General features: G+C 35.2%; 1 protein-coding gene across 10 annotated transcripts in view; it reads right to left on the bottom strand.

Annotated features, from left to right (window-relative positions):
- The window catches only part of LOC110443277 (TATA element modulatory factor-like), a 33,980-nt gene that overhangs the window by 16,501 nt on the left and 2,453 nt on the right, over window positions 1-15,026 (bottom strand). The window contains exons 2-7 of one of the 10 annotated variants that reach the window (XM_021487402.1): window positions 12,818-12,986; window positions 10,408-12,471; window positions 9,825-9,886; window positions 7,384-7,410; window positions 3,805-3,888; window positions 1,222-1,290 (exon numbers count right to left, since the gene is read on the bottom strand). In XM_021487402.1, coding sequence (XP_021343077.1) covers window positions 1,222-1,290; window positions 3,805-3,888; window positions 7,384-7,410; window positions 9,825-9,886; window positions 10,408-12,471; window positions 12,818-12,938 — 2,427 coding nt within the window. In that variant the 5' untranslated portion in view covers window positions 12,939-12,986. The remainder of the gene's footprint in view (window positions 1-1,221; window positions 1,291-3,804; window positions 3,889-7,383; window positions 7,411-9,824; window positions 9,887-10,407; window positions 12,472-12,817; window positions 12,987-15,026) is intronic. The other 9 variants (XM_021487405.1, XM_021487407.1, XM_021487408.1 and 6 more) reach the window with 9 other exon arrangements.

Here is a 15,026-nt window from a genome sequence, read left to right as displayed (position 1 = left end):
CATAAAAGTCAAATAAAGTAACACAAAAGTCAAATAAAGTAACACAAAAGTCAAATAAAGTAACATAAAACTCAAATAAAGTAACACAAAAGTCAAATAAGTAACACAAAAGTCAAATAAAGTAACATAAAAGTCAAATAAAGTAACAAAAAAGTCAGGTAACATAAAAGTCAAATATAGTAACACAAAAGTCAAATAAAGTAACACAAAAGTCAAATAAAGTAACATAAAACTCAAATAAAGTAACACAAAAGTCAAATAAGTAACACAAAAGTCAAATAAAGTAACACAAAAGTCAAATAAGGTAAAGTCAAATAAAGTAACACAAAAGTCAAATAAAGTAACACAAAAATCAAATAAAGTAAAGTCAAATAAAGTAACACAAAAGTCAAATAAAGTAACACAAAAGTCAAATAAAGTATCTGAAATAACGTCAATATATCCAGCTATAAACAAAAGCATGAAGTTTACAGTCACAACTAAGTGAGCTGATTATGAGGCTCACTAGGGTTTACCCACCTTGCCCTTTGTCATGCCACCTTGACCTTTCTGGAGTGTTCCACAATACCACTGTGTTCAACTATGATATAGCATAGCTAGAAAGTTTCATAAGAAAACCTGAAGGTGATAATTATAAGCTATGGTTTGGACAAAAAATTTAATATATTTATTTTTGTGCTTTTGACCATTTGTCATATCCTTACTCTTTAATACTGACCTGAATGTATAAGGCAGGTTTTTAAAGATTTGACCTTTGAACCCTTGTCACAAACTTGACTTTAAGAGTATGATTCTGAATGTGCTATACAACACACTGGTCAACACATACATGTATGTTGTTTAATAAGGAAAGGTTCAGCCATTAAGAAGATATGATCCAGGGAAGCTTTAAACTTATCTGATTTCTGACCTGACCTTGACCTTGTAAGTGTGTTATGTGACACACAATCTGTTAATATGTCTGTGATGTTTCACAAAGAAAGGTTAAGCCAGTTAAAAGATAAATGGTATGGACAGGGTATTAACTGCAGCACAGACAAGGATGCATGGATGAACGAACAAAGTGACTTCAAAATGTCCCTTACCTTATATGGGGGTAGGGAATGAGGTTATAATTAGCTTGTTAAAAACTCTCACAACAAAGTGCAGAAACTTGTACAAATAGTAAAGCACAGAGTCTGGACTAGCAAGAGAAGTGTGGACAAGTGACACACAGCTTACCTGGCCCCCAGCAGAGATACCAGTCTGAGGTGAGATGGGGGGAGTAGGAGTGTTGTTGGTAGTTGTACTCTACAAGATATATATATATATCACTTTAAACAGTTAACCTTACCAATCACCCTATTTACTAGTACATTTATCACATTATATGTATGGGAAAAAACAAGAGGTACACGGGCATAAATGGTCACCTGAGTGAAACCAAAAATGTCATGTACTGTTATGTAGATCTAAATACATATGAATAAAAGCTCAGTGGGTCAAGTGTAGTGCAATGGGGTACATAGTGAACAATCAATGATTTCATCAAAACGTTGGTCATAATCTACCAGTAACTTACAGAAGAAATGTTGATTGAAGATTTTGCATAAAGTGACCCCCTATGACCCCCCCCCCTTAGGGAAGCCTGTTCACAAGTACAAATTTTGATCTGCTGTACAGTCAAAACCATTATATTATCTCAGGAGAAGCCAACTTTCACACTAACCTGTAAGCTCTAAAGTGAAACATTGCCATTCTAAAAAAAAGATTTTTGCTAATCAGAAAATAAGGTATGAAAGATATCCAGTGCCTAAAATATGGTCATTCATTAAAATAGTCCTGTTTCTTTAGAAACTACATCCAGTCAGAGGTTTCTTGTGTTTCGAAGTGCTGATTTCTTCCCTCTGTGTTTTCTCCATTAAGGCCTACAGACCTATATCCTGGTTTAATACCTTTATAAACACACCTATAACAATTTGATCTGTTTTCTTTATGTACATACTAGATATTCAGTGTAGATGTACTGTGTGAGACTGAGGGCTTTATCCAAGTTCCACTGAAGATATGTAGCATAAACCTTGAAGCTTTAAGCTAACTCCTCCCTTTCTTTACACATTAAAAAAAAAGCAGAAAAGAAAATTTTAAATTCCTCAAAAAGGTCTCATTTTAAAAATTGATGAAAAATTCACAAAAAGGTTTCATTTTAAAAATTGATGAAAAATTCACAACTTTTTCAAGGGTAATAAGACATTGATATGTGTATCATTATTTTTGGTTTTAGGTAGTTATATGAATTAACAGCATGAAGCAGTAAAATTCTACACATAATATAGGCATGTAGTTGCAGGAGATAATAATTACATGTATAGTGGAAATTGTTAGTGTATTTCTGATTTATTGATAATATATACCAAGTGAGTATTGTGCTGAGTGTTTATTACTGAATTAATTTACCTCTATTTCAATTACTAATAGATAAAGAAGTAACTTGTTAAAACTATTTGTATATCTTCACTTTTGTCTCGACTTTTCTTTTCAGGGAGGTAGTCCAAAAACTCGGCACACCTGCAATTTCTTCAGTGAAATTACCAAGCTAATGAGGTGAGAGGTTGGCACAGCATGATCTGACCTCTGACCTCTTCCAGCTGTGAGACAAAAGTACTGATGATGCTGATAGAGTAGATCAGCCCTCGAGAGATCTTTGGAAAGTGTGATGGAATATTGCTTTTCAAAAATGACTGCATTTCATATCATTAATATCTAAATTATAAATTTTGTTCATTATCTTACAAGTTCATTAATATTATTGCATTCCCTATAGGAATATATGTTTATAGACAATGAGTTTAAATTATAGTTAAAATATAGTAAACTGTCCAAATTAGATTTGTCATGTAGATAAGGAAAATGCCATGTTGAGTTACAATGGGGTGGATTTTATCACACTCAATACCATGTATAAATACAGTGCTGGTACATTAATTCATTCATCCCTGAAATTTCATAATGAACTATTCCAACCTTTGAATTGGAAGAGTTCAAATGTGTCTTCAGGGGTGAATGAGTTAAAAACCTAACTGTTGTTCCCGGACATAAAACACTGATGTCATAGTCTTACTTCATCCTTTGGGTTTGAATTGCTTCAAGAATAGGAGATATCGATATTTTAACGCTTAAGATGTTTAGGCTATTTTAGAAATAGTTAATCCTACAGATAGGAATCCATTTATATATTCCAAAATGCTGATTGAAGTACATTTGTTTCCCATTACTACATTTCTGTATAAAAACCATACAGTAATATGCTGAAAACAGCCCAGACTTCTGAAATGTCAGGACAGTTTTATGACAGGATTTTCACTGTCGCCGAGACATCTCATTATTGTTGTGGTGAAAATTGTCAGTTGTCTAGCCCTTGTGCCATGGAGAACTACACAGAATCTGAGTATCCCTTCCAATGTAACCCTTCTAGTGGGCAAGAGGATGTTTTGCATGACACTCCATAAACAAGCTGCACCTAGCTGTAATAGATTACCAGGTATATTAATTTAAAAAGAAAAGTATCGGTTACATTTTTAAGGAAGATAACAGGTATCAGTCTCGTATCACACAATTATTTTCAAGTGCTAGTTCTTACCGACTGCAAATACATTAAACATACCAACATTTTTATTGCATGCAACATAAAAAAACACACACATTTAAAACTTAGGTGGAAAGTCAAGCTAAAAAAACACACCCTCTGAAGCAAGATGCAGGAGAAAAAGACAAAGACAAAGTTAGAGATATATAATGCCACCGCTAATTAAAGACCGCCCAAACCTCGGAGGCCATGCTAGTAGATGTGGAATCGCAGTAGCTGTCTCGAGTCAGACGAACTTCAGTGTGTTCAGGCACAGTCTGTAACTGAAATAGGCTAGCACTTATACCACAGCCTATCTACTGTAACTGTCACGACAAACACAGGCATAATATATAATAAAATCTCTATGAAATACTGTATCAAAAACCTGTTTAAATCTCCTCATTCTCACTTATGCCTAACTGATTTAGATTAGTCCTTGGTATAATAATTAATGGAACCTCAGGATCAGCAACACAAACACTAATAAAATGCAAATATTAATTCTTTTAAATTCTATTTATTTTCCCCGACACCAAAGTGTCAAGACTAACAAGGTTCCACTGTACAACTTATAGTTGATCTTAACACCCTTTAGACTAAATTGTGATAGAAACTTTTAAAATAAATATCAATATCAAATCAAATTGTCTTAACTAACAATTGGAAGGTTACAATCGAACAGTCAGATTTTTATTTATTCACATTTATTTTTACAAATGGTGAATGTAATTTCAAAGTTTACAAAAATTTAGATATTTTTCAAAGTATAATTAATAAATCCCTGATAATTATGAGGCTTCAAAAAATTCAGTTCAAGAAATACCTCTTAATTCAAAAAGAAATTATCAGACTCCACAATCACAACTTTTTTTGGAAAACAAGATAATTATGTCCCTAAATGTTGATTTCAATAAGTGTGAGAAATAGGTAATTTTGATTAAATTTTCTACACTAAATGGAAAAATACATTGTTGCGGTCAAGCATGCATGTCTGGGTAGTGAATTTCCCCATACTTGTAGAAATACTAGAACACATATTAGCCAGGTAGGAAACTATACATGAATCATCCCTAAGGAAAATATTGGAAATGTTTATATAATAATAGCATGTCTAAATAAAACAGAAAACCAAATAAATTGGTATCAAGTGATAATTTCAATATTGAATAATACCAGTAATGTAGAAATGTCCATAACATATTCCAGATCAATTAAAGATTTCCAATTATTTTCAACATTACGAAATAAAATAAAATTTGAACTGATTTTTTTCTTAAAAGTTCTACTGTTAAGCGAGTTTCTTTTCATATATGTTATTGTGCTTAGGTTACATGTTACTCATATGTCATAGCCTAGCTAGTTATCACACTTGGCTAAACAATTGTACATTATTGTGCTTAGGTTACATGTTACTCATATGACATAGCCTAGCTAGTTATCACACTTGGCTAAACAATTGTATATTATTGTACTTAGGTTACATGTTACTCATATGACATAGCCTAGCTAGTTATCACACTTGGCTAAACAATTGTACATTATTGTACTTAGATTACATGTTACTCATATGACATAACAAGCTAGTTATTACACTTGGCTAAACAATTGTACATTATTGTACTTGGCTAAACAATTGTACATTATTGTACTTGGCTAAACAATTTTGCACTATTGTACTTGGCTAAACAATTGTACATTATTGTACTTCGCTAAACAATTGTACATTATTGTACTTAGTTCAACAATTGTTTTTTATCTTGGTTTAAAAATTGTATCTTACTGTACCTAGTCTACCAATTGTACTTTACTTGGTTATACAATTGTAATCTTTCTACTTTATAACAATTGTATCTTTTTGTATATACAGTAGGTTAAACAACAGTATAATTAGCAGTAAATAAGAAACGTAAAACATATCTCAATAACCAACAACCTAGCTATATATGTATCTATAGAATTGAAAACAACCCTCAATTTGAAGCTTAAGCAAATAAGACCAGACTGGCTAACAGTCTATATGATGATTTCCTTTCTATAGACATGAACAAGTCTAATATGTGTTGATCAATATATCTATATATCTGGTCAATAGCCTGTAGACTTGTTCAAGTCAATATATAGATAGGGAAGTACACATGTAAGTGATAATCACAGACACTGATAGCCAGTCTGGAACAGGTCCTATGGAACTAAAGTACGCAAATGGGAAACTCTGAGAAACAGTTTCAAGATTATAAGTATTCTGCTAAATACACAATAAATTCTCAATTACTGAACCATTTACTGGAAAACCTTTTTACTCATGTTCTTACTCATTTTCATTAGTCAAGTCCGAAGTATGTGTTATGAGAAACAGCATGCAATGACATGGCAGTCATTATAAACTGCAAATAAAAGGGCAAAATAAAATGACTTTATATACATTTGTGTCGGAACTGGACTGGCCATGGGTCGATTGTCGGAAACCAGATTGCTCAATTAGTAGAGCATCCATCTAGAGTTTGGAGGGTCCCGAGTTCGAACCCTGGTCTGGCCATGCATTTCTCTTTCTCCTGTTACAAATTTGGCGCCCCATGAAATATACCCACAGAAGGTGGTATAGGGTCTTGTGTGTCTTCGGGGTTGAACACTTTGTTAAAGGTTGGAGGAATGGAGGAATGTCCGTCTAAAGTTTGGAGGGTCCCGGATTCGAACCCCAGTCTCACCGAATATTTCTCTTTCTCCTGTTACATATTTAGTAGGTTTCGTTCTGTTTTCATTCATTTTTTACCCAGCAATTGTTTACTTTTTACCAGAATTTAAAACATAATTATTGGTTAATCAATTTGCTGATACATCTAAAATCAACCTAGCATAGCTGTATTAAGAAGAATTAGTCACTTGTTTGTGATTCCACCTAGAACTGTTTCCAGTAGTCTTAAGGATACCACCTTGAACTGTTTCCAGTAGTCTTAAGGATACCACCTAGAACTATTTCCAGTAGTCCTAAGGATACCACCTAGAACTGTTTCCAGTAGTCTTAAGGATACCACCTAGAACTGTTTCCAGTAGTCTTAAGGATACCACCTTCATGTCCTGTAACGCTGGTCTCATGACAACAGCTAGTATACCTACATTGACTTACTTCACCATCGCCGTTACTTTTAGTAAATTAAGAATAAAAACATTCTATCAAATATAATCAGTTCGTAACTGACGAGTAATTTATCTCTTTCAATATTGAATTCTTTTTCTGTGGTACATGCAATGGCCTAATTAGTAAGTAATGAAACTAACGACAAATGAAACAAACAATGCCAAAGGTAAGTGGTAAGTGGTTTCATCACACCTGGCAAAGCTGTGAAAGTTATTAGTGTTAATCACATGACATACACTAGCGCAAATGATATTTCTCTAAGACTTGATACAGCATAACCTTTCAATCACTTTGATCCCTGAGGCAATGATATCGCAGAACGTTCTTTTAACTCTTGAAGAGCCTATTGAGTAAGCAGAGGGGACCAATAGTTGTAAGTTCAATCAAAACTTTGACTACAAGATGATAACTAGAAGACCCAGTGATAATTGCAATGGACAGACATACAATACTGGAAGAATCAGTTTGATTGTTGTACTCAAAATGACAATTTTTCCCCAAAAGCTGATATTTTATCGATTGCATATAGTTCAACCTATCATGGGTAACACCTTGCTAATTTTCAGAAGACTTACAATCTTGAAACTTCTACCCCCATATATCTGGTTAAAAAGGTAACAAGCCCTACTCCAAGACTTACAGTACATCCTCTCATAAGGCGCCGTTTCTTTAAATACAAGCAAATCATGTGATTTATGATGTGATAATAAAGTACTAGGTATGTGTACACTTTGTATATATCAGAATGTTCTATTTAAAGCTTGTGGATTTGTCACCAGAGCAATGGTCAATGGCAGAGGATGCAAAACAGGAATGACGAGTTCTAGTATCTATCATAAATTTCAGTATCGTCACTAGACAAGTATTTCCATATAGTGGTCTGGAAAAAAAAAATTGGACTAAAACTAATACTGTAAAGATTTATATATGAATACAAGGAAAGTAAATTTGAATAGGGGAAAAAATTTGATTCAAGAACAATGGCACTATGCATATTATACACATTGTTCTTCACATGCTTTAAATTGCTTGAACTACTTTTGATATTAAACCAAGATCTTTGAAGTAAAGGTACAGGATTCAAGGTAATATGGACACTCAGTACATGTCCATTTGAAGGTTATAGCAACACACATACCTTTTCACAAGTTAACACAAAAAAAAGGATAATAAATATATGGACTGTCACTTACAATATTCATTACACTGACCCTAACTGCAGATAATTATATTTTAACAAAAATATTGTTAGCAGACGAATAGAGTGTAAAATTATTTCACACACTAATTATCTGTAACTGTTTAAAAAAAACACAATTGGACTTTCAAGGCTGAAATGTGGAAGCTAGAAATAACTGTCCTTCACACATAAATCCACTAGAGACTCCGGCTGCAACAATATATTGTACCGTATCGTATCGCGATACGTTCTTGTGTATCGTTTTGAATCATTTCCTTTGCCTGTATCGCATTACACTAACAGTACTGAAATAATCAATCTTTTTTTATTGGTCGTCTGTGCAAAAGTACTAAATATGAAAATATCTTTTGACAGCAATTTACTATGCATACATAATTAACTCTGACAAATCTGTAAAATCCTGCACTCAATAATTATGAAGTTGACCTGTGAGCAGATATGTGTATCGTGATACATATCGAATCGTAAGCTTAAAAATACCATGATAGGCATCGTAACGTAAGGTATGCATATTGTTGCAGCCCTGCTAGAGACAGTACAAGAAAATACTTTATCTATGGGGAAACAAGAAAAAATGTCAGGTCTCAGTTTTTTGAAAATTCTCAATACTAAAAATAAGATTTGTCTAAAGATCTAGATATAAAGTTTCCTCAGAGCAAACTATGATATACACCTATATGTATGACTGGCAAAGTAGACTACATTGAGTCCCTCTAAAGAAGCAGTATAGACAGATATATACATTCATGTGATATTGATATACATTGTATATATATACAGACCACAAGAACTCGTACATGTAAATATACATGCTAGTACCAATAACCTTTTAAAATGTATCATAATCTGTGCTTTTAAGTATATGATCATGACTTATCAATGAATCTCAGGCAGATGTATGAAGTGAGCTGTTTTAAGGGGTTTCCAGTGGAGACACCGGTCATTTGCACTCTTTGGTTGACAAAAAGGAATAGCTGTTTTAAAAAAGCTTGCCATATAACTCTTCAATTATCATTTGTGCTCAAAACAAACTTAGCATTTATCAGGCATATACAGTTACTCTTTCAACCTGAATGTTAGCAATTAAGTGCACGACAAGAAAATAATTTTCAAAACCAGTAATCAGTTAGGCTAGTAGTTTCCACTTTAACTAGTCCATATGAAAATTCCACAAACCAAATATTATTCAACATGATAAGTATAGTAATATCAAATTTTAACTAGTCAACCGGACTACTGGTTTTTAGGACCACTAGTCCAGCAGATTTCACTAGTCCCAGACTATCGGTATACGCTTATTTTCTAGCCCTGTTAGGTGTATATGAAAGGTTACAGAGGTTTTTCGAGTTCTAGTCTAAACATTTTACCAAAGAAACAAGGACATCATAATTATATTTTAATTCAAATAATAGTTCAAGTATGCGTAGGGATCTCCAGGGTGTATATATGGTACAAAAAAAGACTCGGTCCTAGGTACTACATGCCTTATAAGCTTACACAAAATTAGTACTGTAATTGGCAAAATAATGAAATTAAGAAAGAAGCTTCTAAGTCATTCAGATGCACCTGTAAACGTTAGACACTCCAATACAACTACTTCACATTCCATGACCTACATAAACAGTGTCATGAACATAACAAACAAAATAACTTATACCCATGCATTACAGATCTCTTTACACTTGACCAGCTCCCTATGTACCAGTAACCCTATTGACGGAAAGCCTGCCCCCAAATATCAGTGTCACAACACAAACCGTGTGTCAGTACATGTATAAATACACAGCCTGTGTCTGAGACGTGAGACGGTGCCACCTCTAATCACACCTGTGTTGTTTGTATAGGATCCCCACCCCTGTACCCATACCACTTATTCTTACTTTCAACACTTTCTGTGGGATCATATAAGGGTCTCCCTTCTCCTCTCGGACTGGAGCCAGCTCTACAAATAGAACCAAACACAAATGTAGTATGTACATGTAGACACTAGATTGATTAATATACATGGTAGGGCAAAGATGAAGAAAGTTGTTCTAAATATTATTAACGATCCTACAAATTAGTGACCCTTACCTGTAATAAAATGTGTAAATAATGAATGTCTACATCAACTCTGATTTCTTTTTCAAATTTGTTACAAGAATTTGACACACTGTTTTAACTACCTGTTGATTTGTCTAGAATAAGTTAACATATTCAGTATAACTGACATCATTATTAAATCTGGTACAAAGTTAATACTTGTGTCTATTGCCCAAGGACTATAGGAGGAACTATTTAAAGAATTTACAGATCAGTAGTACATTGGTGATCAGGTAGCAGTCATATCATATCAATTTCATTACAAAAATTAGAAAAATGAAAAGTTGTTTTTACATTTTCATAATTATGTTTTATACAACGTTCTCAATAAAATAAAAAAGCAAAGAGCAAAAGCAAAGTAACAATAAAAGCAAAATTTACTTTGCTTGTCAATTGGAAGATCTCTGTCCTCACCATACTGGCTTTCATCCTCCAGACTGTCTCGACCAGGACTCAGTTGTTCCCCTTGACCTTCACGGCTGTGGGTGCTGGAACTTGACGCACTGTCTGTCCTTCTGTGGGTGGGACTTTCACGTCGAGCTGTTTTCTGTAATGCAATTTTCAGTGGTGACAGATCCACCATTTTGTTGGGTTCACCATTATTTATAGAATTTGGTGTAGAAATTATTTCAATATCCGATGATGTTGTGGTGTCAATATCATCACCAGATTCCTGTCCTCCGGTGCTCCTAGAACACTCCGATTTCTCTCCTCCAGTGGAATGACAATCACTATTGTTATCCTCACTTCTGCTGTTGTCCTCCATAGCTTCTTCTATCATACACTTTACATATGAACTACTTGACGATACACTGAACATGCTATCTGTAATTTTATGAGAATCATCTTGGATTTCTGCCAAATCCTGACCACCAGTTTCCTGCTGAGAAACTTGAACTGAACCAGACATTGTATTTTGAGTTACTTCCTTATAACTAGCCTCCTCTGGAGTTACCTCCCCTGCACTGATCTCTTCCTCCTGACTTATCTCCCCTACACGTTCGTCCTCTCCTCGATTGTCCACCACTGTGTCTTCGGAGGTGTGTGTGTCCATGCTACTGTCCAGTTTACTAGTGTCTGATGAGCACAAAGAACTACAAGTTGAGGGGCTGTGCACGCTCCCTAAACTTTCTAACACATCTATTTCAGTAACCCCAGGATCTTTAATAATCTCTTCCATTGTGCCTTCACCTGACCCACTGGAAATGGAGGATTGGGCAAGAACATTGTCTGCATCAACTGAAGTTTCCTTCAAATCTATTTTTGTCATAACACTACCTGGGTCACTTGTAGATTCACTTAAGGCTTCTTCTTTATCATCTTGTGTTTCAGAATCTTTCCCTTCACTTGCATGTTTTTCAGTGTCAATGTTTTCACATATCACCAATTCAGATCCCGTATCTGCTGGATTTGGACTTTCCTTTACTTCATGGTCCATCACAGAAGATGCCATCCCTGAATCTTGAGTTTCGCTCGTTTGAATCACAACACTATCTAAATCTATTGTGTGGTCCTCGATTCCCTCACTATGACATGGAAACATCTCCCCTGAGTCAGTCTGTAGGAGTGACACACTGCTGGACTGGTCACATTTCCCATCACTGTCATCACTGAAAGAAATCACCCCTTCTACAGACTCTATCACAGATATACTACTGGATTTGTCTGTTTTACAGTCAGTACTTTTATCATCCAATAGTGAATCAGATAGATCCTTATCTAATGTCTTGCTACTTATAGTCTGATCACTATCTTCTGGTAATAATTCCTTTGTTTTATCTCCTTTTGAATCCTCTTTTTCCAGCATCTTCAATTCCTTGTTACCAGGACAAAGATCTGTCAAACTTTCCTCGTTTTCTTTATTTGGCTTTTTATAATTTGAGTCAGGCCTTAATTCCTGGCCTTTACCTTGAAATGATGCATGTTGTGAGCCTTCAAGATCAAGGTCAGCACCACTCTCTTGACCTTCACCTTGCCAGGCTATCAGTGGTTCACTAGACCAGGCTGAGGAAGAATCCCAATTCTCCACCTTTTCTTTACTTTCCACTACTGGAATATTGCCTACCGCTTTCCTATCATTGTCAGAACTATTTTTCGTAACCTTGTCTGTACTTCGCTTTGAACTTTTCCCCTCTGACTTAGCACTATGACCTGCCTTTTTACTGACGCCAGACTGTTGCACTGTAGTAGATATAGGATCTAATGCTTTCTGCTTCATTCCTTTGCTTTCAGGAGAGGTTGGTAAAGTTGGACTTGTTTTTTTCTTGGGTTCTAGATCTTGATGGACTGAACCCCAAGGCATAGTGGACCATGAGCTCCTAGCCCCCTCCTTCTCTGTTGCTCCCTCTGCCCCCTCAGACTGGGGAGAAGGTACCCATGTGTTCCAGAAATCATCTTTAGTTTCTTGTTTAGAAGTCTCTTCCTTTGTAGGTTTGTTAATGGTAGCTGTAAGGAACAGAATAATAAAAATAAGACAGTTAAAATCTGAAAACAGTCCTTCACTGACCACTTCTTCAACAGATTATATCTATTTTAGATCTAACCTATGGCACAACATGTAGTCTTATCTTTTCCAAAACATTTCATTATATGGATAGCTGTATTCTGTGCAACATTTAATTCTATTCATATTTAACAAATTAAATCTAGAGATTACATGAATATCTGTAGCTTGCTATTTGATCTATCGTTTATAAACATACAAATTACCACTGTCTCTGATAGAATATTTACTCATAATTTGCATTCCTAGAAATTCTTATTGAATATCTATTATTTTGCCAAGTCTTACATGGTTTTGTTTCCTTTAATCCTTCTTCATCAATTTCCAGAACTTTGTCAATTTTCTTTTGTGCATTTTTGATTGCCTGAGAGGCAAGGTCCGAGAAGCTGCTAGCATTCCACCAACTCATGATCTTGCTTGTGTAGCGAGATCACATTTCAGCCATGTGTACAAAATCCTGAAATATTAAATCATTCTGCTGTAAAAGGTGAGCTATATTACAGGCTACAATCATTTTCTGCTTCACTAATGCTGCCTCAAAGAACAATTCTTAGGAATCACAAAAGTTAAAACGTAAAAATAATAAACCTCAGATTCTTTCATAACTACATCATACGGAAGGTAATATAGCCAACCCAATTATTCAATGTCGACAAACACAACAATGAACTTACTACCCAAAATATAATTTGCAGCTGTGCCCTTATAAAACAACATGTCAATCTTTCTGAGAACGATGGCGATGAAAATTGACTTTTAAATTCAATCATCTAGCTAGACTTACAAAGGAGAATGTTGACATACTAAATTACCTGTATAAATTATTGATTTACTAATTAAAAGAAATGGCAGTACATGTAAAGCACTGCCACTAGTGTATAAGCTCTAATACATGCCAGGGTTAGACATTAACTTTTTTTGCTTGCAATACATTTTATTTTAAGCTGTTTTCTAAATTTTAAAAAGATATGTTCTTATTTTATGATCATATTTTTACCAAGTCCAAAGGACCAGTTAGGTTAGGTGATTCACTAGACCTTGCTAAAATCTGCTTGTCCATGACAAGCGGACTAGTTAATGCCGACCCCTGATAAAGTCAGAGGTGTGATTCATGCAGGTGACATGATGCCATTGCTTTGTTGAGCAAGTCACTTAACTCCTGTTGCTCACCTCACCTGCCTTGAGTTTAGTCTGATGTGGTCTGGGTGAGTTACTGTAGCTAACAAGCAGAACAGCTATAAAACCTCCACCATATGCATACACATAAATATTGTGAAGATAATACATGGTGGGTTCATGTCTGGGTTTAAAAATACAGACGTGCATTTTGTTTCCTATTATAAATGTTTGTATTTAGCCTCTGTATGGGAACCATTGGGAGGTGGAGGAATCCACTCCCAGAATGGAAGGATGGTTAAAGTTTGGCATTGAAATATAATATACATGTAATCACTTTGTGTTATTCTACAGGAAGTCCAAAACACCAGAGGACTCTAGGACAGTATTCTCCACAAATTTAAAAATACCAGGTTGATAGTTAAAAGTAGCAGGCTACAATGCACGCCGCATAGCGGCGTGCCCGAGTCAAGTTAGTGATGACGGGGAGAGGGGCGGGATGCCAGGGGTTTCCTTTTTTTTTTATGGTTCAAAATGGATGGTGTAATTTGGAAGCTTTTTGGTGGCTTTCAATAGTGACAAATTTTATACCAAACAATACCAAAAACATGAGTAGTTTCAAACTCAATTCAATTTTTCCCATATACTGACACTAGAAATCAGAGTCATCATCAAATTTAACTCCTGAATCATCAGACTGAGATAAGTTAGATTTGCAAAACGACCTCAACAGCTTGCAGCAGTGGGAGGACAGCTAGCTAATGTTGTTCAACCCAGATAAATGTGAGGTATTATAACAGAAGAAAGACACTATACCCACCTATACCATCCATCGAGTACCACTAGCCTTAGCATAAACAGCTAAATACTTGGGTCTTAATATCAGTAGCAACTTAAGCTGGACCCCCCACACAGACAACATAGCAAAGAAGGCTAATAACATCAATGCCTTTCTACGACAAAACATCAGCACCTGCCCAAGCACGATCAAAGAGCAGTACTACAGGACCACGTTCAGACCAGTTATAGACTAAGCCTGTGTTATTTGGGACCCTTTAACATAGATGGATACCAACGTTACATGTTAGAGAATGGTCCAGAGGAGAGCTGCATGTTTTGTCTATGGAGATTACAGAACAAGAGGCCCAATGGGCCTGCATCGCTCACCTGGTATTAATCTCACACTTGTAATCTTAAAAGTGGACTAAAATACAGCTACAGGCAGAATATCAGTGTTTGATTCATAAGAACCTATAAAAAGATTTAAACATATATGACGCCTGTGACCTTGAATGTCGAACAAGGACATCAGGTTGAAAGTGGATCAAGGTCATTCATTTGATTAAACTTGGTAGTCCTTCATCCCAGCATGCTACAGGCC

This window comes from Mizuhopecten yessoensis, unplaced genomic scaffold (assembly GCF_002113885.1).
Source record: "Mizuhopecten yessoensis strain PY_sf001 unplaced genomic scaffold, ASM211388v2 scaffold716337, whole genome shotgun sequence".
Lineage (NCBI taxonomy): Eukaryota > Metazoa > Mollusca > Bivalvia > Pectinida > Pectinidae > Mizuhopecten > Mizuhopecten yessoensis.
Note: the sequence above shows the minus strand (reverse complement) of the source record. Positions and strands in the feature narration are given on the sequence as shown.